The sequence below is a fragment of the Hyaena hyaena genome, unplaced genomic scaffold, assembly GCF_003009895.1.
Source record: "Hyaena hyaena isolate Hyena2069 unplaced genomic scaffold, ASM300989v1 scaffold_16, whole genome shotgun sequence".
Lineage (NCBI taxonomy): Eukaryota > Metazoa > Chordata > Mammalia > Carnivora > Hyaenidae > Hyaena > Hyaena hyaena.
In genome coordinates this window covers 924743-946818 of record NW_024080650.1, presented here as the reverse complement: position 1 = coordinate 946818, position 22076 = coordinate 924743, and the positions used below count along the sequence as shown (strand labels likewise).

The window sequence follows — 22076 nt, the reverse complement described above, 5'->3', positions numbered from 1 at the left end:
CCTTAAGATAAATAAAACAATCCCATTTGCAACAGCATCAAAAAAATACTAAGGAATATATTTAACTAAGGAGGTAAGAGAACTGCACAATGAAAACAAGACTTTCATGATGGAAGCTGAATGACACACAAATAAATGGAAAGATCTTCTGTGCTCATGAATCAGAAGAATTGTTCAAGTGTCCATACCACCAAAGCCATCTATAGATTAGTGCAATCCCTACCAAAATTCCAATGGTATTTCTCACAGAAATAGAAAAGATGATATGAAAATTTGTATGGAACCACAAAAGATCCCAAAAAGACAAAGCAATTCCCATAAGGGTATATATAAGGGGAACACTACATTTTTGTTAGCAACCTTTCTTCAAGTCTAATGAGAGGGGCGCCTGGGTGGCTCAGTCGTTAAGGGTGGGATTTAGGCTCAGGTCATGATCTCACTGTTCCGTTTATGAGTTCAAGCCCCAGCTATCAGAGGACAGAGGAGAGCCTGCATCGGTTCCTCTGTGTGTCCCTCTCTGCCCCTCCCTCACTTGCCTGCGTGCCACTCTCTCCCTCTCTCAAAAATAAACTAAAAAAAAAAAATTAAAACTACGGGCACCTGGGTGGGTCAGTTGGTTAGGCATCCAACTGGTTCAGGTCACAATCTTGCGGTTCCTGAGTTTGAGCCCTACATTGGGCTTTCTGCTATCAGTGCAGAGCCTGCTTTGGATCTTCTGTCCACCCACGGCCCCCCCTCCCTGGTAGCGCTCTCTCCCTCTCTCTCTCTCTCAAACAAACATTAAAAACAATAGTTTGGTGTGAGAGAGACCAGGTCTCCTTAGGTTGTTGTGTGGGTGTTGCTGTGGGGGTGGGGGAATGTTCCACCTAGGCGCACATTCAGGTGCTGGGTTCAGTGGCTCCCGGACCTACCTGAGGGCACAGCCGGGGGCGGGGAGTCATTCCCGCTACAAAGGCTCCTCCCCACAGCAGTGTTCCCACCAAGCTGGGCTCAGGCGAGGCTGGAGGCGGCACCTCTTCCACTGGGAGTTGGCTTCCAGCTGCTTCCAGCCGTCCTCGCGGTTCGCCGCCCGCCATGGCCATCTGCTTGGCACCCGCGCTGCTGCTGCTGCTGCTGCTGTTTCCGGGTGAGTGGCCACCTCCTCCTGCAGACCCCTGAACGCCCGCGCTCTCTGTCCGATCTTCAGGGACAGAGTGAGTGGACAAGAAGGTGATTCTGGAAAAAGCCAGAACCGCAGGAAAGGGCACCGACAAGACACCTGTGTACAGGGCTGCTCATGCGGACACCAGGCGCTGCAGCGCGCCACTCACCTTCAGGCTCAACCCGCCTCCAAGTCCCGTCTTTGTATTCCTGCCCCAGACACTTGCTTGTTTCTGTTGAGTCCCCTCTCCCACCTCTTACCCTTTCCCCAATGCCTGCCTTTCAACTTCCGTCCTGGAGCCTCACACTCAGTCCCTGCCTTGCATCTTCAGCTTCACACTCAGTCCCTGCCTTGCATCTTCAGAGTCTCCGTGCCTCGCATCTGCTGTTCCACCTGCTTGGCTTCCCCTTCCCCAACTGGGGCATCGGGGAAGGAGGAGTGAGGTGGGGAGAATGGAATCTGGCAAAGGCTGAATGCAGATGAGATATTGGGGTTGAGATGCGCTTTTTGAGGGTAAAGATGAGGCAATGGTATTACTGGAAGAGGGAGACCATGACCTTAGGTGACACTAAGTGCTGTTGTGTGAGGCTGAGGCCTGGGGATGTGAGGGGCTTGGCTGGGAGAGGAAGGCAAAGTTTGGCTGCTGCTCCTGGCATCCTGGAGATGAGGGAAGGGGAGGGGAGGAACCAGGGAGGAAGGGCTCCCTGCTCCCGTCGACCCTCTCCACTTACTTACTAATTCTAAGCCCTTGGGAGCTGTTCTTCCTGCCTGCGGAGCAGACGTGCTGAAGCCACAGCAAGAATCACCGTGGCTCCCACCATCCGATCCGTGGATCCCGAACGAGGAGGCCAGTGCCAGATAGGGTCCTGCTCCCAGGCCTAAGGCCGCGGCCACCACCCTCCCTCCAAACACCTGCCAGATGGATGTGGGGCCAGGCTGGAAATCTTCCCCTAGACCGATGTGGCTCCCAGGGGCTGAAAGCACCGTTCAGCACGGGTCGCCTGGTTTTTGGTGACTTGGGTCCTAGGAAGGGGCTGCCAAGTCCCGACATCTGTGACCCTGGCTAGACCCCCAGCCGAGCACCACCTGTCATGGCCTTGTGGCTCCAGACAGAGCTCTGTGGCCTGACAAGAGGGACTTCTCTGGATTCCACATCCTAGTAGCCAGGCCTAAGTGGGCCTTCCAGTGCCCAGAGCCCTTTCAGGGAAATCTCTCTTCTGCCTGGTTGGGGGTGGGGGTGGGGAGTGGAGGGGCTGGGGGAGGGCAGAGCCCCGATGGGCCAGCATGGGTTAGGTGGACGAGAAGGGAGCATCAGAAGGGAATGGCGGGGGGAGGCACCCCGGGTAACGCACAGAAGGAGGCATGAGAAGGTCTGGAAGGAGGGAGAACCAGACGCCTATAGACTCATTCAAAGGCTCTCCTTGGGGAAAGGAGCAGTAGAGGGAAAGGGAGGAAGCTCAGGTGTCTCGGAGTCTAAGAGAAGCAGCCACTGTCTTCAACGCCATTTCTGATAAATGTCCTTGAGCCAAGTCCCCAGGAAGTCTTGCTCGTTTCCAGTGTCAGGTAGACCCCCCTTTGAATGGGTGTGGCCATTCTGGGGAAGGAGTGGTGCCTGGGGAGGATGGGCTTCAGCGTCTGGGGGAAACCAGGCTGAGTCTTCGGGCGCCGCATCCATCACTGGCGTATTACAGGACTCCCCAGAGCCCACCGCCGCCCATCCCCGAGACAGAAGGCCGGTCAGTGCCAGGCGGTCACGCCTTCGAACCACACTCTGCCCCTTCGGGTTCCCAGCGCCCCGCATCCTCACGGGGCGTGGCCGGAGGGCGGAGGTGAAGCGTACTGGTAGTGGCTCAGCGAGAACCGCAGTTGTCCGCTCCGCCAGCAGGGTCGCCGAATTCGGCCGGACGGAACCGATGCCTGGATGCGGCCGAGGCGTGCACGGCTGATGCGCGGTGTCAGCGGCTGCGCACCGAGTACGTGGCGCAGTGCTTGGGTCGGGCCGCGGCCGGGGGCTGCCCCCAGGCCCGCTGCCGCCGCGCCCTGCGCCGCTTCTTCGCCCGCGGGCCGCCCGCTCTCACCCACGCGCTGCTCTTCTGCTCCTGCGTCAGCACCGCGTGCGCCGAGCGCCGGCGCCAGACCTTCGTGCCCGCCTGCGCCTTCTCGGGACCCGGCCCGGCGCCGCCCTCCTGCCTCGCACCCTTAGCCGCCTGCGAGCACAGCCGGGTCTGCAGGTGCGGGCACTAGGTGGGTTGGGGCGGAGGCGGGGTGGGTCCGGGTCCCCGGGTGCCTGCAGGGTGTGGGAGGGAGCGGGGCGGGGTTGCAGGTGCGGGCGGGGAGAGTCGGCAGGTGCGACTGGGACGCGGGGAGCAGCCGGGCGGAGACTGGGCGGGGCCTCGGCTCACCGCGCTCCCGCCGCGCAACGCAGGCCCCGCCTCCTGGCCTTCCAGGCCTCCTGCGCTCCCGCCCCCAGCTCCCCCGACGGCTGCCTGCAGGACCAGGTCCCCAGCTGTCTGCGCGCCTATGCGGGCCTCGTGGGTACGCACTGCCGGGATCCGGGTGCGGGCGGGGCTTTCCCGGGGATGCCTGCGCCTGGGTGGGCCGATTACCCCGTCCTCGGGGTCCCCGCAGGCACCGCCGTCACCCCCAACTACGTGGACAACGCGAGCGCACGCGTGGCGCCCTGGTGCGACTGCGGGGCCAGCGGAAACCGGCGTGAGGAGTGCGAAGCCTTCCGGGGGCTCTTCACCAGGAACCGCTGCTTGGGTGAGGGGCCCGGGACGGGGCGGCGCTGACTGCCCCTTCCCAAGTTTAGAGGTGAGAAACGGAGGCTGTTTGCGGCAGCCACGCAGGTGCACACCCCATATGCTGCCGACTTGCCCCTGGAGAAATCCGCGCCCAGGTGTCTCGAAGACAAGGTCACAGACGAAGGTAGAATCTTAGGGATGACTAGGCAGGTAACCCTGCAGGCCGGAGGAAGGGGGCCGTCAAAACAAGTTTCGGAGCACCTGTAATGGAACAAAGAGAAATTCCTGCTTCCGCCACTTCTGAAGCGGTTTCTCCCCCCCCCCCACTCCCCCCGGGGAGTGCCAACGCCCCTACTGATGACCTTGCCTTTTGCGTCTGAATAACTGGGTGGCCTGAGTGTGAAGTCCGATTCTGCCACTTACCAGCCCAGAGTTCGTGATCTCCCCTGTTATCTCTTCTGTCTTCTTGTGCCCATCTGTAATATGGGACTGATGATCGCCACCCTTCTTTGTGAGGACAGTTTGTAAGGCACTCTTAGCACGGGTGTCTCTACTTTGTTATTCCTTGTCATGCACCTTCCATTCCAGAAGCCAATCCCTGCAGACGTCCTGTTCACCCATCGCACCACAGGATGCCAGAGGTCTCTGCCCCAGAGGAGCGGAGCCTTGTGCTAGGGTTTCCCCAGCCAAGCCCACCCTGGACCCCTTCCTCCCATAGATGGTGCCATACAGGCCTTTGATGGCGGATGGGCTCCAGTCCTGCAGGGCCAGCTAAATGTCCACCAGGACCCTGAGCACAGCCTCCTGCAAGTAGGTGTAAGGGAGGGGATGGTGAGCTCGTGGGCCTAGATGGAGGCATGAATGGCCTGCGATGGGGGTGGTGGAGGCAGAGAGCAGAACCCCACTTCTGCCTCAAGTCCACATTGTGCTCTCACCCCCAAGGTGTCCTCCACAGATGGGCTCCTGGTTGGGAGCGCCCTGCTCTCCATGCTCCCCGCCCTGGCTCTCCAGCCTCTGCTCTGACTAGGACAGCAGACCTTTGACAACATCACTGGCCCATCCTGCCTGGGGTACAGGGCCACATCGGCACCCTACTGCTCCATTGAAGGTGACTGGCTGGCCTCCCAAGCTAGCCCCAGTGCTCTCACCCCACTGCCCTTTTTAGGTCTGCACACCCTGTGTGCCTGTCCCCTAGAATGAGGATGTAGGTTGGTCTGATGCAAAGCCCATGGTTTCCCTTTTTGTGGGTTTCTTGGTTTTAGGTCCCTTTCTCCACTGACCTTAGAACAGTTGGGTTCTCCCACAGGATAGGGATCGGAGGGGGTCACCTGTGTTGCTGAGGCTTCACTGGGACCCCAGATCACCTAGAGGTCAGAAACCATCCAGATTCCCAGAGTTCCGAGAGATTTCATCCACTTCTGCAAACATAATGTGCCCTAAGGAGTACATCTGAACAGACTTTTAGGCAAAACTTTTAGCACTGCAGCCTTTCATGGCACTGTCCCAGTGAGGCACCACCCATCATGATCGCCAACTACGCCCCATGACTTATGTTGGCAAAGCCTATGTTGCTTGGTGGCCAGCACCTGGGGTCGGTGGGAATCCAGTCCCCTGCATTGCACTGGCTGTATGTCCCCATGACTTAACCTAGCTTACAAATGACATCCAAACTCAATAAACCACTTGCACCGAGACTGGCCTTACTTTCATGTGATCTGTCTTGGGAGCCTGGAGACCAAGGTCAGCCACAGGGTATGCCTCTACTGGTCTGTGTGACCTCAGATACAACCTGGGCTCCATTTGCTCTCCTGCGGATGCCAAACTGAATCAACTGTTAGATACTAGTGGCAGGAATTTCTGTTGCCTTGTCTTCTCTGCTGGTACTCAGACACTGAAAACTACATTTCCCAGGTGGCATGTGGCACAGTCCTGGGCATAAGTGGGTGGAGCCACAGATGAGGAGGCTTCCAGGGGAGCTCTGGAAACAGGATGTGATTTGTTGACTGGTCCCTTTAGCCTGCAGCCTCCTCTCCCTTCTTTCTCAGAACCTGATGGCAATGCCTGGGGACATTGGTGCCATTTTGAAAATGGAGCCACATGACACTGTGGAGCCACTGTACGAGCCCCCATCTGCCACCCTCTAGACTTCCCTGTATGAGAAAAATGATACCTTTAGTTTGTTTAAGCCAGTTTCTCCACAGCCAAACATAGTCTCTGTTACTACCACCTCTGGGGTGCCATGGAGTCCCAGGGTCACTTAGGGGACCCCCTCCGCAGTGTGCACAGAGCCCAGACCTAACAGACCACTTTAGAGGGATGCTAAGTGTTTTTTTATTTCCACATATTCTGCCCGCTTTCTGCCCATGTGAAGAGTCGAATTCTTTTCTGGAGCCTAGGGAAATTTATCATAAAAGTTTTCACAAGCACCCACACGTGGCCAGTGTGGACCCAGCATATGCCAAGCGATTGTGTTGATTTGCAGTTCTGCAACGGTGTTTGGGAAGGAGAAGGCAGAAAGATGGGGGCCAGATACTAAGCCTTCTGCCCACTTCCTTCTTCCTCAAGAGCTTGGAGACTCCTGATGAGTGAAGGATTACAGAGTCTCTGGGCTGCTCCTTCTCAGACCTGGTTGAGGCTTGTCAGGGGCCATGAAGCAGATTGAAGTGCATGTTGTTGGTGCCTTGCCCAGAGACCTCTCTGGCCAAGCTGCTGGGGAATGTTGGATGTTAACACAGCTCACGGTTGTTTCCTTCTCTAGAAGAAATGCCTGTAAAGTTATATTCTGCTACACGAAGTGGACAGCAGCCTTAGGGTAGGGTGAGGTGGGGTGACAGTTCTGCACACCATTCATGCTCCAGAGCTCCCTGTGGGACATCAGGCTGAAGCTAGCTCCTAGCTGAGACCACCTCCTAACCTAGCGCCTTCCCCTGTCTGCTCCTGCCTCCCTTAGAGGTTCCCCTGAGGGTACTCCCTCTAATAAATCATGGCCTGAGAATTCCCATCTTGGGCTCAACTTCTGGAGAATGTGACCTAAGACATAGGGGTCAAGCACAGATCACGACAAAGCCCAGATCTTGGGCTGTCCTGACCAGAAAAAGAGCCACCAGTTCTGAGACCATATATTTAGCAATCATCACAAACCCACAGACACCACACGTGGCAGCTGTCAGCCAGCCTTCCAGCTTCAGCCAGCAATCTTATCGGAACCAAGCACAAATCACACCTGCATGGGTATACGACTGGGCAGTCTGGGCACCAGGCACAGCTGTCTCCAGGGTTACAAGTGAAGGTGCGCTAGTTGGTCTGTGTAGCTTCCCTGTGCAGCCGGGCAGGCTCTCGCTTCAGGGTGGGGAAGAAGGCCATCAGCAGCTGAAGATCTAGTCTCTCCTTTTAGGAATCTCAGCAGATTTACCTGTCATTCATGGGCTGAGCCAGGCAGGACCTTGGTGGGCTCAGTGTGGTTTATAAGCCTCTTCCAGTGGCTGGGGAGTGACATCAGCCCACAAAGATCACATGAAATGGGAAGGACAGTTCTCCAACGGGGGAAAAAATAAAAAAGGAGTGTCGGGCAGAGTGAAGCTCAGGGTCCAGTCCGTTTTTGAAGAAGGAATGCTCTCGACCATCTTCACCTGCATGGGAATGGGAACCTGTATGTGGGATGGGGAGAGACGGGGTGTTATGTGTGCTCGGAGCTGAGACGGAGCAATTGCGTGGTGATCCAAAGGAAGAATTAAAGATCTGATACATGGCTGGCTGTATGTGAGCATGTGTTAACCCTGTCACTTCATTTCTGTTTTGAAAAATATAAGTAATCTCTAAACCGCGTGTGGGGCTGGGACTTATGACCCTGAGATCGAGAGTTGCATGCTCTCCCGACTAGGAGAGAAGGAGCCAGGAGCCCTATCACTTCATTTTTTTCACTCAGACAATTAGAGTAAAATACAGGCACATACCCTTTCCAGAAGACTGGGAAGATAAAGAGCAGAACCTGCTTGCAAACAGTGGCACCGTTCCACGGCAGCTGGCTGCCTTCCTTCGGTACTTCTCTCCAACTCAGGCACGGCCAGCGGAGCCGCTTTACCATCAGACAATGTGCTTTGGAAAAGAGGCTTCCTTACTGGGTGCAGTGCGGAAATGGAAGGTCACGGGGCTCCTGCTGCCTGCCTGGCTGTTCTTCCTGAGAGTGAAGATTCCCTGGAGGGAGGTTTGAGGCCATTTGGGGCATGGACCCAGGCGGCTCTCAAAAGAGAAGCCACGAGGAGGGGACCAGGTGCGGTGGCTTGCAAAGGACACCATTTTGCCACACCTGGGCCAGTAGACTTCCCAAGAGTTTTGTTGCTGTAAGGGGCTGAATGGTGGCTCCGAATATATGTCTGCATCCTAAGCCTTGGAACCTGTGAATGTTACCTTACATGCAGGCAAAAGAGTGAAAGGTACCTAATATAGCAAAAGATGTGATTAAGAATCTGGACAGGAGGTGCTTATCTTAGATTGTCAGAGTGGGCCCTAAATGCATCCCTACAAGAGAGGCCTGGGGAGACTGGGGAGACATGGAAGAGAGGATGATGGGAAGACAGAGATGGGAGCGATGTGGCCATAAGCTAAGGAGTGTTGGTGGCTACCAGGATGGGTTCTCTCCTGGAGCTTCTGGAAGGAGCAGAGCCCCACCAACTCTGTGATTTTGGACTTTTGGCCTCCAGAACTGAGAATAAGTTTCCGTTTGAAGTCATCAAGGTTGGGGAATTTGTTACAGTGGCTCCAGGAAACCAAGAGTTGTCTGAGTTCAGTTTCTGTCACTTCTACCTGAAAAAGTCTGGCCAAACGCCTCGAGGCTGAGTCCAGCTGTGGCCCCCACGACCAGGAACAGGTCCTGCCTCGTTTATCCACATTGGAGTGTTGACCTCCGTGTCTTTCCGGGTAGCCTGCTTGCTGTCACTCTTTCACGTGCACTTGGGGACACTGTGGTCCTCACCCTGGCCTTATCCCTGTGACTGGGCCTCTGCTAGCTGTTGTCAACACTGGGCTTCCAGCTGGCAGGTGGCTGGGGTGGGGTCAGGCCAAAAGGCAGGTGCTAAGGAGCATCTGTGGATTTATTGGTGGAAACTTCACGGCTCATGAATGCCCAGTCTGGCTTGGAGCCTGTTGTCTAGATGCAGGGTTGAAGCGGAAACTGCTTGCTGTCCATATCCACTCTCCCCGCACCTCCCCTACCCCAGTTGAGTCAGACAGGGCCAAACTCACAGCAGCTGCCCGTTTTTACAGGAAGTGTGGACACTGTTAAGTGAGATTTCAAGAGAAGGAGGGGGACAGGGGCCACATGAGGCTTCAGGAGACCCCCCCCCCAAGCTGGACAGCAACTTGCCAGTGAGCCCGCCATGCGTGTGACAGGAGACAGAGCTGCGGCCCAGTCTCGTTGGACCGCAGGCCCCAAAGGCCTGAGTTGAAGCAGGTGTTAGAAAGCTGTTCTGCCAAGATCGTGTCACCCCACACCCAAAGGAGCCTCCCGAACCAGGCAGAAGGTCCAGAGAGAACGGAGATGAGTACACACTGGGGGGACAAAACGTACCACCTCAGAAGCTGAACCCCCAAGGGATCAGGATTAAGCCAATGAAGAAGGGCTGAGAGGGTGCGCCAACGGGCCCCGAGGCAGGCCGAGCCTAGCGCCCTGTGCAGTACGCCTCACACAAGCAACAGGTCACCTGGTCTAGTCCCTTTCCTGTGTTGGCGACACAAGATGGAAGGGGGTTTGTGTCAGGTGTGTCACACAGCTAGCAACACAGGGCCACAGGGTGTCTGCTCACATGCAGCCCACACGTGTGTAGGCGGGGCTGCGGACACGGATACCAGGAGTGACGGAATTTTCCAAAACGATGACCAGCTCTGGGTAAAGTTTTGAAGAAAACAAAGTTTGGTCTTCCCTTGATTTTACACAATAGTTGCATTTCTGGAAAACTAGACTGAATCAAACCAGCTCTCAAATCCTGTGTTTGCAACAGGGTTGGCTTCTAGACTAAAATAATTAGGAACAGATTTTCTCATCTCCACAAACATCAAGCAAGACATTTAAACATCGAGTGGGAGGTGGGTCTGTTCTTGGCCGGGCGGGGCCGCCCCACGTGTCACAGGATGACCACCTTCAGGCTCAGCCACTAAATCACAGCAGCGCCTCCCCCTGCAATGCAATAGGCAGAATCACTCCCACCTATTTCCCAAATGTCCCTCAGGGGGTGGCCCTGTGCCAGTTGAGAACCGTGCCCCACAGGCTGTGGCCAGGCCCAACTCCGCCACTGAGAGGGTAGCCGGCTTTGTTTTAGCTACTCTGGCAGCCTCAGAACCGCTCAGACCCAGCAGGCCTACTCTACCTCTAGGCCTCTGTGCCGACTGCCCCCTCTATTTCTGACTGCTCTTGTCCCAAACATCCATGTGCCAGCTCCCTCCATTCAGCTCTCTGCTCAGCTGTCAACCTGTCAGAGTGGCCTTCCCCTGCCTCACTTACGTAAAGGAGCACCTGGCTCCCACACTTTCTGGCCCCTATCTCGTATGTACTTTCACAGAGCTCACCATCTGACATACTCATTATCTGTCTCCCCAGCTGCATGGTAAACTCAAGGGCAGGGATTTGGGTCTGTTTTGTTCACTGGACTCCCTGGTCCCTACATGGCGTCTGGCCAGGGAAAGCGCCCTCCTGCAGGAAGGAGGGTGGCAGACATACAGTGACCTGAAATCCTTTGGGGGCCCTGCCTTGCGGTGGGAGAAGTTCCTGACAAGAGCTCCTATCTATTCTTGGGGCCACATTCGGGTGGCGATGGGGTGTGTGCCCTCAGACACAGCTTCCACAACGACCTGCTTGCCGGTGGCTCTAACTGAAGGCTTCCTCAACAGCCACAGTACTGGTTGGTCGGTTTCATTTTTTTTTTTTTTTTTATTTCTAGGAGAGAGAGAGAGAGAGAGAGACAGCATGAGCAGGGGAGGGTCAGAGAGAGAGGGAGTCACAGACTCTGAAACAGGCTCCAGGCTCTGAGTTGGCAGTCAGCACAGAGCCTGACGCGGGGCTCGAACCCACGAACCGCGAGATCATGACCTAAGTGAAAGTCGGACGCCTAACCGACTAAGCCAGCCAGGTGCCCCTGGTCGGTTTCAGTTTTAAGGGTCAGGCTAATGGTTTCTTTGGCAACATAATTATCCCTCAAAAACCTACACTTTTTATTTCCCGGGCAGGTCCAGGGTCAGTGATGGCACTTCCAGGTCATTTCCTGGACGCAGTTCTCAAGTTGGCTTTGTATCTTTGCTTCCTTATTCACATGCTTCTCCCTCAAGATGTTGTCCTTGAGGTTCTGAGGTTCACGTGGGAAGACCAGCCTCCACCTGATTCCCACCCGTGGAGGCCGAGGTTTACTGGGTCTCTGTTGATCATGAGCAACTCTTACTGTTTTGAGGCCAGAAGCAAGACAAGTCGACTTCTCTAACACTGCAAGACCCTGGATTTCAGGATTCGCCACCCCCTTCCCTTCGGCCTATAAACTGGCTAATTCTAGAAAGTCAGCTCTTTGTTGTGATGCCTCATCAGAAGCAGCCAGTATTAACCAACACATACCACATTCTGGTTTTCTTGAGCTTCTTCCCTCTGAGCTAAAAACTCAGTCGCTACACAGACTACTTCCCAAGTTGTCGAACTTACCAGTCTTACCACATGTTTTCCACTGCCTGCCAGGGATCCCGGCTGTTCTGCTGCCGCCATCTGTTCTCTCCTTGCCTGCCACCTGGCCACTACCTAAGCCAAAGCTATGCATTTTAAGGTGGCTTGCCTCTATCTGGTGACTCAGGGACCCACGTGCCTTCCAACATCTTTAGCACCTGACCTCTAGGGAGTCCAACGTGGGAACACCGAATGGGCCAAGTTCAGAACTGGTGTCCATCACTTATTCCAACATTTCTCTGGCCACAGCTCAGTGTATGGTGCCCCACCTAACCTGTGGTTCCGGTAGTAAAGTCTAACAGGTTTGGTGAACACACAGCATGGCCTCTACCATTACACCACACGCTCACAGGTTTCCATCCTGTCTTGAGCAGCTGGTGGCACCCACAGCCTTCCCCCTAGCATAATTTCAAGGTCTTCTCCAACCTGGCATTGGCCACTAGCCCAACCATTTACCTCCCTAGCCCAGCCCCAAGCTGTGGTGGGCCGGCTGGGCCTGGCACCTCACCCACCCTCTCCTAAGTGAACCATGTTGAACTGTGTTCTGATGTTCTCAACTCCCCTTATGCTGATGTCATACTTGTAGGGCTCCCGCGCTCCACACCAGGGCGCTGAAGTGCACTGTTCTGACCCTGCCCCACACACAGGAGCCGCACTCAAGACAGGGCTTTGTGGATGGAAAGAACATCAAAAATTCAAAACCAAGGACAACGCTGTGGCCAGAGAGTCCTCAACCTGTCAGCACACCTGAAATTTACCAGTTTGGAATGTCTAAATATTCGGGACTCCGTGAGAGAACAAGAAGGTGAGAGACCGAGGACAGCTGGGTGGCTCTGGCCTCGGTGTGTGCTGTGCTCTGGCACACGGGGCTGTGCCCAGCGCTGGACCCACCCCATGCCAGGGCAGAGCTGCTCCGCACACCATTCTCCCTCCCCAGCACTGTTGTTTCAAAGGCAACACAGGCTACGGTGGGGATGCTGGGAGTCTGCTCACGAGCTGGTGGGGCTCTCTGTACCCTCTTCACCCCAACAGGTGCCCATCCTGCTGGTCTGACACCTTTACCTTCACTGAATGCCAAGTGCTTCCTCTGAGACAGTCTGAAAACTGGTAACCACTTTAAACATTTTTTTTTTCCTTTTCTTAAGGTTTGAATGACCAAACTGTAAAAATAAATGAAATAAAACAAAATCAAAATTAAACAGAGCAAAAACCACATTTTTACCAGATCTACTTTTATTTCAGAAGGAAGTTTGTATTATAGTATTTACTTCTGTTTATATACAAGTTCTTCACATTTGTGTTTAAAATGCACAGACCTCCCTTAATTCTCTTGTTCCTGCTTAAATTAGCTGTTATTTTACAATACAAAAAATACCAAAAAATTGCAGTCCTAAATGTATGTATAACACCCACAGTCCCCAGCAATGAAATAGTTTACAATACTTACTCCATATTTACATGAGTGCAATAGATGCTAAATTATACATATTAACAAACTAAGCTTGAATCCAAACCCAAACAAACAAACAAACAAAAAAACCAAAAAAATCCCCAGAACAAAAACAAAAACCGTAAATACCTATAAAACAAAAACATTTTCAGAGCCAGAATCAGTTCAACAAAACAGGCTTCACTAGTGTTTAGAATGTTTTGTGCACAAATTTCAGTTACTGAAAGTCGATTCCATTATTGCCTTTGAAAGCGAAGGCGCCAGTTTTCCTCTCCACTCCAAACCGTTTCCCTGCAGGTAAGGGTGCCGAGAAGTTTGCACGATCCCGGGGAAATGTCTCTTGGCGGGCCTGCCATCACGGTGATTTTCATGGTTTGGTAAATTGGGCAAATGTTTCAGATTGGGAGCTGGTGCACGGCCTGAGGACTGAACCCCTGCCTTCCTGGGTCTGTCCTCAGGGTGGCCAGTTCTCACAGGAACCGCCACGAGAAGAGGTCTCCCAGGAGGAGGGGCTTGAGCTGGGTTTTGCTGTCATTCCACGAAGCTTCTTGTCCATCTTGGTCACTGTCCTAGTGTTAGCTTAGGTTGTTAGTAAGTGCTTAGTGAATACTCATTGAATGGGTGGATGGATGCTAGAAACTAAAGGATCAAAGGTGTTCTCAAAAATGACACCAGCACCCACGGAAGTGAGTCTCCACCCTCTCCCCAGATGCACTCTGTTGAGTTGACAGAGATGCACCGAAAAGGTAACATGTCTTTTTTCTACCAATAGTGCTCTGGTCTTCTCATCCGTCCGCCCCAGACTTCCTGGTGTGTCTGCAATATTGCACTTCAGGCCTCATCCACACAAGTTCTGCTATTTTCCTGTTGCTGACAGTCTTCTGTCCAGAGCTGCTTTTCCTCTGGGTTAGCTCACATCTCCTCCCATCTTTAAGAGGTGATCTCACAGGAAGTGCAGACTTCTCCCCAAACTGTGTGTGAGGAGGAGTTAGGGGTGGACAGGAGGCCAGGTTGTGAGCAGTCCTCCAGGAGGGAACGGGAGCTATTTGTCAATGAACTAGCCACCCTACTCCCACCCCCAGTTTTTAGCATAGGAAGCCACGGTTCTGGGAAATGGTCATTAAAATTTTTGACCAAACAGATGCAACCTGGAAAACCCCTTTTTGGAAAATCTGACAGAGTCTTTGAACTTAGAGACTGAGAGAAACAGTCCTCAGGACAAGATGGGTCACGGCTGGCCAGGCGCAGCACCAAGAGGCCAACAGAGAGATTCATGGCGCACTTGCAGAGCCAACAACAGCGACAGGGCCCTTCCCACTGCCTTTGCGTCTCCTCACACAGTGCTATGGAAGTGGGCTCAATGCCCGATTTCTCCTCTGTGTACTGACAGCCAATTTCTGTTTTGGAGTCATCCAATTAGTACCAGACGCATCTGGACACACTGGCATGGGGTGTGTGTGTGTGCCTTTTTTTTTTTTTTTTTTTTTGCCTTTGTTATCAGTGTATCAGGGCCCAACGAGAGGACTTCTTCAAACTTGCATATCCAGTATGTGGCACAAACATACTAGGTAAAATTCAGACACCGTCACATTTAATAAAAATACATTAACATAGGTTTTTGTTTTATGTACACTCTGAATGAACATTCTGGACACTACTGTATAATTATGTACAAGTGCAACATCGATGTTTTCATGACAATTTTAACTTATATACAGGCTCTCCTGTGACACGCAGGCATTTCTCTGAAGTTCCAGATGATTCCCTCTTGGTAACTGGCTCCTAAGCTGACTGCCTCTTCCTCTTGCCGCTCCCTTCTCTGGCCTGAGCCTGGAGGACATTGCTTACTCTTGGCTGCAAAGGAGAAGCAGGTGGGTTCAGCTGCTTTTCCACTGCTGGAGCGGAATTAACCATCACTTGCTCCTTTTTAAAAATAAACTATCGTTTAGAAAAAAATAAAATATCCAGGTGGCTAAGGGACACAGTACATGTTATTTCAAGGGCCTGGGAACCCATGGGGAAGAGACTTCTTTGGCCAAAGAAACACTGGTCCTTTGAACGAACAAGGATTTTCCTTGTGGGAGCTCCCTCTCCGGTGGCTTTCCTCTCTCTGCTAAGAGGCCTCATGGCAATTACAGGGGTAAAGCGCCACTCTGTGACAGGCTCTGTGGGTGCCGTGGTGTTGAGCAGGGATGTGGGAAGCTTAGAAGAGAAGGGGTCTTTTCTAGAATTGTCTGCTCTTTACCAATGATGTGAATAAGCAGCTTTTTGAGAGACGAGTCTCAAACTAGAGGTGTTTTGTGCATCAGACAGTGTTTTATGGTTCAACTTCCTTGAAAACATCTTTCCAGGCAACTCATCATGGGTGAGGGGTTGGTGCTGGGGAAGAGACAGCACCCCTACTCTAGGCGCTGCATTTAAAGGTGAAATGCTGCAGTCTTTGCCCTTTTGAGTATTAATTTCTCCAAATTCACACACTTGAGCATTTTATCTAAAGGTCCATCCCTATGGGGTAATGGTAATGAACTCCAAACTTGTGAAGCGAATACAGACCTGGGGAGGCCGCTGCATGATGCCAGAATATAGAGCACCACACGCGGGGACAACACGACACGCAGGTAGTGGCCTGGGGAGAAGAGCGGGACTGCCCTACCCCACTTCAATTTGGTCACTTTCCACTCGGCATAGTTATTCCTCCTCATCCATTTTCTCCATGTGCTTTTCATCGTCTGCAGTGGCCACTGCCCCGCCCAGAGCCACCGCCCAGGTCTGGGAAGGAGGATGGGGGTGCTGGGCTGAGCCTCTCCTGGAGCAGAACAGGCAAACAATCCCAGGTCCTTCTGCAGGCTTGGGGCGTGCGATTCCATCAGCAGCCTGAGGATGACCCGCCAGCTTCGAGCCGGCTACGGGAACACACTGCTGCTTGTTGATGCAGGGGTCCCAAGTACTGTCATGCTCTTTTCTGTTCAAGGGACATGTGTAACATGAATGAGTCCCCTCCTCTGTGGCGTCCTGGCAGGGTGGCCAGAAGGGCTGGAGCAAACATCAGGCCTAGAGTTGGGGGGGGCAGGGGGCACACGAGGACCACACCTTATTTAGGGACCCTTCTGATGACAACACAAACAGGAGCTTTCACAGTTTGGTCATTTCCGCTTTCCTCTCAGTCCCTGCTGCTAGGTTAAACGTTCCCTGGGGTGAGAAAATTCTTTCCTGGCTGCAAATCAGATTTTAGAAAAAGAGCAGATTGCCAATGGTAGCTATTTAAATTTTATAAGAATGTAGGAATGCAATTATGTAAAAACATAGGCTTACTAACTTTCCAATTGCTAGATCTATTTAAAGTCTAGGCACTTAGTGTGTGTGTGTGTGTGTGTGCGCGCGCGCGCACACGCACATGCACATGTGTGCGTGCGTGTGTCTATGTGTGTGAGAGAGAGATGAAGAGAGAGACAGAGGGAGAAAATTTCAAATGGATTAAGACTAAATTAATCAAGTTGCTATAAAAAACTACCTACTACATCAGTTTACATTCTAAGTAACACTGCTGACCTTGACATTTAAAATAGCCCCTTTCTACCTTAGTTTGATATGATTCAAAAGAGCCGGACCATTGTTAATTCTCAACTAGAAAAAAGCTACTCCCTGGAAGAGAGAGACTTGCCTACACTGTGCGAGACTAAGTAGCACATCTTGTATAAAAGACAGCAGGCTTCAGATGAGAACAAGTTCATCTGACTAATTTTTAAAAGACCATGTTCAAGAACAACAGATGATGAATGTCTACTTGTAAACACTACATCTTTTGTTTTTTGCAAGTTGAGACGGCCCCAAAAGCAGTTTTCCACAAGTGAACCTGAGTGTCGTTTCCCAGCTCTCCCACTGGCTCCACCCCGGCCTCCTCCAGCAACAACGGGATCACCCCTGGACCTGCAATTAAATCAATGATGTCCTATGCAAAAGTAAAAGGTTAGATGCTGGAGCACAGATGGGAGAAACCGGCAAAGAAAGCTCGTGAACATGCAGAGGAGTCAGATGTTTCGAGGGTTTCCAGTCTTCGGCCCGCTTCGCATAGCATCTCCCCGCCTGCCCCCTCCCTGCAGACGGCGTTGGCACGCCACACCTGGCTCGCTCACTCACGGAGAGTCCCTGGCCCAGCCTCAAATGCAGGTCCCAGGCTGCGCAGGGGGCTGCTGCTTCCGGTTTCTCACGGCTCCTGACTTCTCTTTGTACACTATTGGCATCTGCTGAGAAATGTCCACCAAGGCGCTGGCCACTGCGAGACCTGGGGAGAGCCCACCGGGAACACGTGTTAAGGAGCAGCTTGCTTTGTATTCAAAAATTTAAAAAAAAAATTTTTTTTTTTATATTCTTGGAGTGCGATAAACAAGTAAAGCACATAAGGAAAAGTCTTACTTCCTCTTTGTGTCTCCTACCTCCCTCCATCCGAGCACTGCTTTCATTAGTTTGTATATATTCTTTCAGGGCTTGCTGATGCAAATATAAATACATATTGTCCTCCCCTCCCCATTTTTTACACAAAAGATGTAGCTTGCTGTTCAGCACATCCATGAAGCAAAGAACTCTGCCTGGCAGTTGGAGCATTTAAATAAGATTGCAGCCATGCTTTAAGTGGTAAATTCTTCCTGCTGGCCTCCAAAAGGGTGCTAAGAAAAAGCAGCACTCTGACTAAATTCAGATTCATTCCACAGAACTCAGCCAGCACTGGTTATTTTTGTATCTGTCCTATGACACAAGTTAGGACACTCTCTGGGGCCATGCTTTGGAATAAGCCAGGTTCTTTAACCGCCCCCTGCCTCAGTTTCCTCATTTGTAAGATGGGGACAACAGCAGTACAGAGCCTGTGTGAGGAGTCACTGACTGAATCCATGTAAAAATCTTAGAACAGTACCTGGCTCATCACCCCACCACCTCCACCACCTGTGCTTTAGGGACCAGTGGTTCCATTCTCCTTTCTGTACTGGGAGGTGGACTCCCGGCGCACGTGAACAAACCCAGTGCAGGCTCGGCGCCCCACGGAGGTTCTCAGGAGCCACGTGAGTGCTGCCTGTCATTCTACTTCACTGAGCCTATAAAATGGAGGCATGTGCCTGGCACGCATGGGGAATCCACAGCAGTGATGCTGCTCTGGCAAAGGCAGAGCTGGGTACCCTGGGAGTCCTGAGGAAGACCCGTCTAAACTAGGGGGTGCAGAAGTTCAGGTCAGTGGGTCATTCTACCCTCAACAAGGGTAAAGCTGAGTTAGGAGCTGAACTCACATCCCTAGGTGAGGGCAAATCAAGCTGTTCCCCTACGAAGACTATAAATCTGGCCTGATCGTGCCTGAAGGCTTTCCTCGTAAAGACCCAGAAACTATTCTGAAAGCTTGGCTGGAGGCTCCTCTGAGTCTGAGGGCTGCAGTTGGGGAGTTGTGGAGCTCAAGGGCTGGGCAAGGTTTCTGTGACATACTTTATCACAGACACAAGGCTTTCTTTGGCTAAGGCAGCCCTAACCCCCATCATCTGAACTAAAAGCTGTGTAAAACATATTGTGCATATTGTCTGAGGCATCCCTCCAAAGTACTCCACGATTTTTCCAAAACTGTGTTCCAGATCTCCTTAGTGTTCGATAAGAGGATGTATATCGAAACTATGATTTGTGTACTTGATGGAATTGCATAAAAGACATTGGTAAAATGTTATGTAGTAATCTGTAAAAATGTTTATGAGTTATATGAAAAGCAAAGAATAAAAATTAGATCCATACAATCATTTCCACAAACTTGATGGCTGGAGCTGGAAAGGAAAGAAGACAATGAACATAGGTGGGTGCCGGATGGTAGAATTGTGAGTACATTTCCAAAACTTCCTTTAAGTTGTTATAATTGCTATTTGTGCCTTATAGTTGAAACAGAGTGACAAACCAAAGAAATGCAGTAGTGCTAGAAATACCAATTTGAGAGTGTCCAGCTTGGAGAAGAGCCACGAGCAGGTAAGATGACTGAGGAAGGATGTATGGGCGGAGGGGGGACGTCCTACATTCCGGGCTGAGTAAGGGAAAAGGAGACAGGAGAGGGGGGGCAGAGCTGAGCAAAACACTGCAGCCAGGGAAGGTGTGGCCGGAAGCATCAACACCACAGAGAGGCTGAGGGAGCCAGAGCAGGGTGGGGAGCTCTGGGCTGGTCCCTGGGAAAGAACGGTGACCTCAGGAAAGATAGTTTAGGGAATGCCAGGCATAATGGGATCATCTTGCCGAACCCTTACAATTACACGAGGTAGGCATGTGACTACTGTTCACTATCGCTTCTACATCCAAGTTCATACGTCTTGTGTTTGTCACTGGCCTTCATCTACGCACCTGACTGCCCAGGAGGAGGGATTCCACCGAGCCCTCGAGGGAGCCTCACAAACACAGAGAGGACAGCAGCTTTGTTGCCAAAACATGGTTCCAGAGCAATGGGTTTGGGAACAGTCTGGTGGAAGAAAACAAAGAATTACCTAAAGCAGTGTTTCTCAAGTGTTAATATTGCAGCCTTCACATGTGATTTTTATTTATTTTTTAGGCTTATTTCAGAGAGACAGAGAGAGTGTAGAGAGAGGATCCCAAGCAGGCTCCGCAGTCAGTGCAGAGCCTGATGCAGGGCTTGAGCTCAGGAAACTGTGAGATCATGACCTGAGCCTGAATCAAGAGCTGGATGCTCAACCAACTGAGCCACCCAGGTGCCCCTCCATGTGATTTTTAAATATATCCTCTGTATTAGTTTCTACTGCTGTGTAACAAATTACTAACTTAGCTGCTTACAACAGTACCTATTTATTCTCTCAGTTTTGCAGGTCAGAAGTTCCAGGTGAGTTCTGTAAAGTTCCCTGCTTAGAGATACAGGTGTGTTCACCTCTTCCATCAGTTCTAGAAACTTCTCGCTCTTATCTCACAAAGTTCTCAAGGGTCTCAGCTCTTATCTTCACAAGGTGGAAGTCCAGTTATCATTTACACCGACTCTTATCTGGAGGCTCGAGGGAAGAATCTCTTCAAAACTCATTCAGGTGGCTGGCAGAATCCAGTTCCTTGTAGCTATAGATCTGAGGTCACCATTTTGTTGCTGGTGATCTGGAGGGGGCCATTCTTCCAGAGACCTCCTCACATGGCCCCTCCAGCTTCAGATCAGTGGTGGCAGGCCAAGTCCTTTTCATGTTTCCTCTCCTGCCACCAGCCACAGAAAACTCTCTTGGTATCTTACAGTCTCAGCTACCTTGAGATTTGTGTTACTTCTGCAAAACTCCTTCATTACAGTACCCAGAGTAGTGTCGGACTGAAAAACCACAACATGGGAATCTTGGGGGCCATCTTTAGAATTCTGTCTGCCATATCCCAAATATGCCATTCGTTCCTTCAATTTGGTTGAAGAAAATGACTTCCAGACTCACGGTGGCTGCAGCACAGGGAAGGATGGGGTAGGTGAAAGGGCAGTGATCTAGATCAAGGCAGTGACAACAGTGGAGGTGTGCTCAGTAGTTGGAAGACCTCAGAGCCAAAGACAGGTGCTGATGGACTGGTTGTCCAATGAGAATGAGAGCAAGTATGACCCAAGTACAATCCGAGGATTCTGATCAGAGCAGCTAGGATGATGGAGGTGGTATGTACTGAGTTGGGAGTGATATGAAAGAGAGGAGGTGTGGGGAGTGACATCCAGAGCTCGGCTCTGGATACGTTAACTCTGAGATGGCTGCTAAGACATCGAAGTGGGAATACTGAGTAAGCAATGGAATACAGGAGTCAGAGGCTCACAGGAAAGGTCTAAGCAGAGATCATGGTATTAAAATAAACCTATGATGGAAAAGATCGCTGCTGTAGTCTGAATGTTTGTGTCCTTCCAAAATTCTTATGTTAAATCTTAATGCCCAATACAATTATATTTGGAGGTGGGGCCTTTCAGAGGTGACGAGTGCCCTTATAAAAGGGTCCTCAGAATGTTCCCTAGCCCCTTCAACCATGGAAGAGCAGAGCAAGAAGGCATCATCTATGAACTAGGAAGGAGGCTCTTACCAGACACTGAACCTGCCAGCATCTTGGTCTTGGACTTCCTAGAGAAGTCCTTGAGAATTGTGAGAAATTTCTCGTTTCTACGACACCTAGTCTTTGGTGTTTTGTTATAGCAGCTTGAACAGGACTAAGACAGTAGCCAAAGGAGCTGGTGTGAAAGATGTGAGAGGAGGCCCAAAGACTGAGCTGCACCACTGTTAAAGGTGTGGGGAGTCGGAGGGGGTTGAACAAAGAACACTGAGAAAGAGCAGCTACAAGGTGAGAGTGTGCTGTCCTGGAAGGGGAGTCAAGAAAGTGTTTTAAGGAGCAACCAACTGAGTCATATGCTGTTGACACATGACATATGGTGCCGCTTAGTACTTTAAGATTTGTCTGTTTTTTTATTTCCCACAAATTGTTGTTTTATCATGTTTGCTTAGATTCATATACATGTTTACCATTTCATTTATTCATGATTCCTTCTTATACCTCAATTCCCCTCCTGGGTACTTTCCCTTTTTTCTAGCACATCCTTTAGATATTTCATTTGTACAGGTCTTTTGGTGGCCAACTCAGCTTTCCTTCTAATTGGAAGAGATCTTCATTCTATCCTCATTCTTGAAAGGCCAAGTTGCCAGGCATGCTATTCTAAGTTGGCAGTTCTTTTCTTTGTGTAGTTTGGAGACATTCTTCCATGTTCCTTTGGCTTCTGGTGTTATTAATGAGAAGTCACAGCTGTCACTTTATCATCTCCTTTAGGTATCTTTTTTTTTTCCCCAGTTATTTTTTAATGTGGTAAAATACACATAACATTTGCCATCTTAACACCCTCCCTTTATTTAAGTAGGCTTCACATCCAGAGTGAAGCCCAACACGGCGCTTGAACTTCACGACCCTGAGATCAAGACTTGAGCTGAGATCAAGAGTTAGATGCTAAACTGACTGAGCCACCCAGGCGCCCTGGGTCTTAATAAGTGTACGCTCCAGTGGCATTAAGTAGATTGATGTTGTTATGCAACCTTCACCACT

At 51.4% G+C, this 22076-nt stretch overlaps 2 protein-coding genes across 2 annotated transcripts in view; one reads left to right on the top strand and one right to left on the bottom strand.

Moving 5' to 3' along the window:
• The first annotated feature begins 1074 nt into the window (after window positions 1-1074).
• Window positions 1075-5560, top strand: GFRA4 (GDNF family receptor alpha 4). The gene is made up of 6 exons (XM_039224904.1): window positions 1075-1126; window positions 3027-3372; window positions 3567-3676; window positions 3770-3904; window positions 4604-4695; window positions 4828-5560. The coding sequence occupies exons 1-6, from the start codon at window positions 1075-1077 to the stop codon at window positions 4906-4908; spliced, it is 816 nt and encodes a 271-aa protein (XP_039080835.1). The 3' UTR covers window positions 4909-5560.
• An 8960-nt stretch (window positions 5561-14520) lies between these two features.
• Window positions 14521-22076, bottom strand: part of ATRN (attractin) — a 204332-nt gene continuing 196776 nt past the window's right edge. The window contains exons 33-34 of the mRNA XM_039224093.1: window positions 19386-19500; window positions 14521-17313 (exon numbers count right to left, since the gene is read on the bottom strand). Of these exons, the coding sequence (XP_039080024.1) occupies window positions 17189-17313; window positions 19386-19500 (240 nt within the window). The 3' untranslated portion in view covers window positions 14521-17188. The remainder of the gene's footprint in view (window positions 17314-19385; window positions 19501-22076) is intronic.

Bases quoted from the DNA above. Each gene is read 5' to 3' on its own strand.
- GFRA4 (XM_039224904.1), top strand. From the start codon at position 1,075: ATGGCCATCTGCTTGGCACCCGCGCTGCTGCTGCTGCTGCTGCTGTTT. The intron at 3,373-3,566 runs GTGCGGGCACTA...CGCGCAACGCAG, and splicing joins GAGCACAGCCGGGTCTGCAG to GCCCCGCCTCCTGGCCTTCC. The intron at 3,677-3,769 runs GTACGCACTGCC...GGGTCCCCGCAG, and splicing joins CGCCTATGCGGGCCTCGTGG to GCACCGCCGTCACCCCCAAC.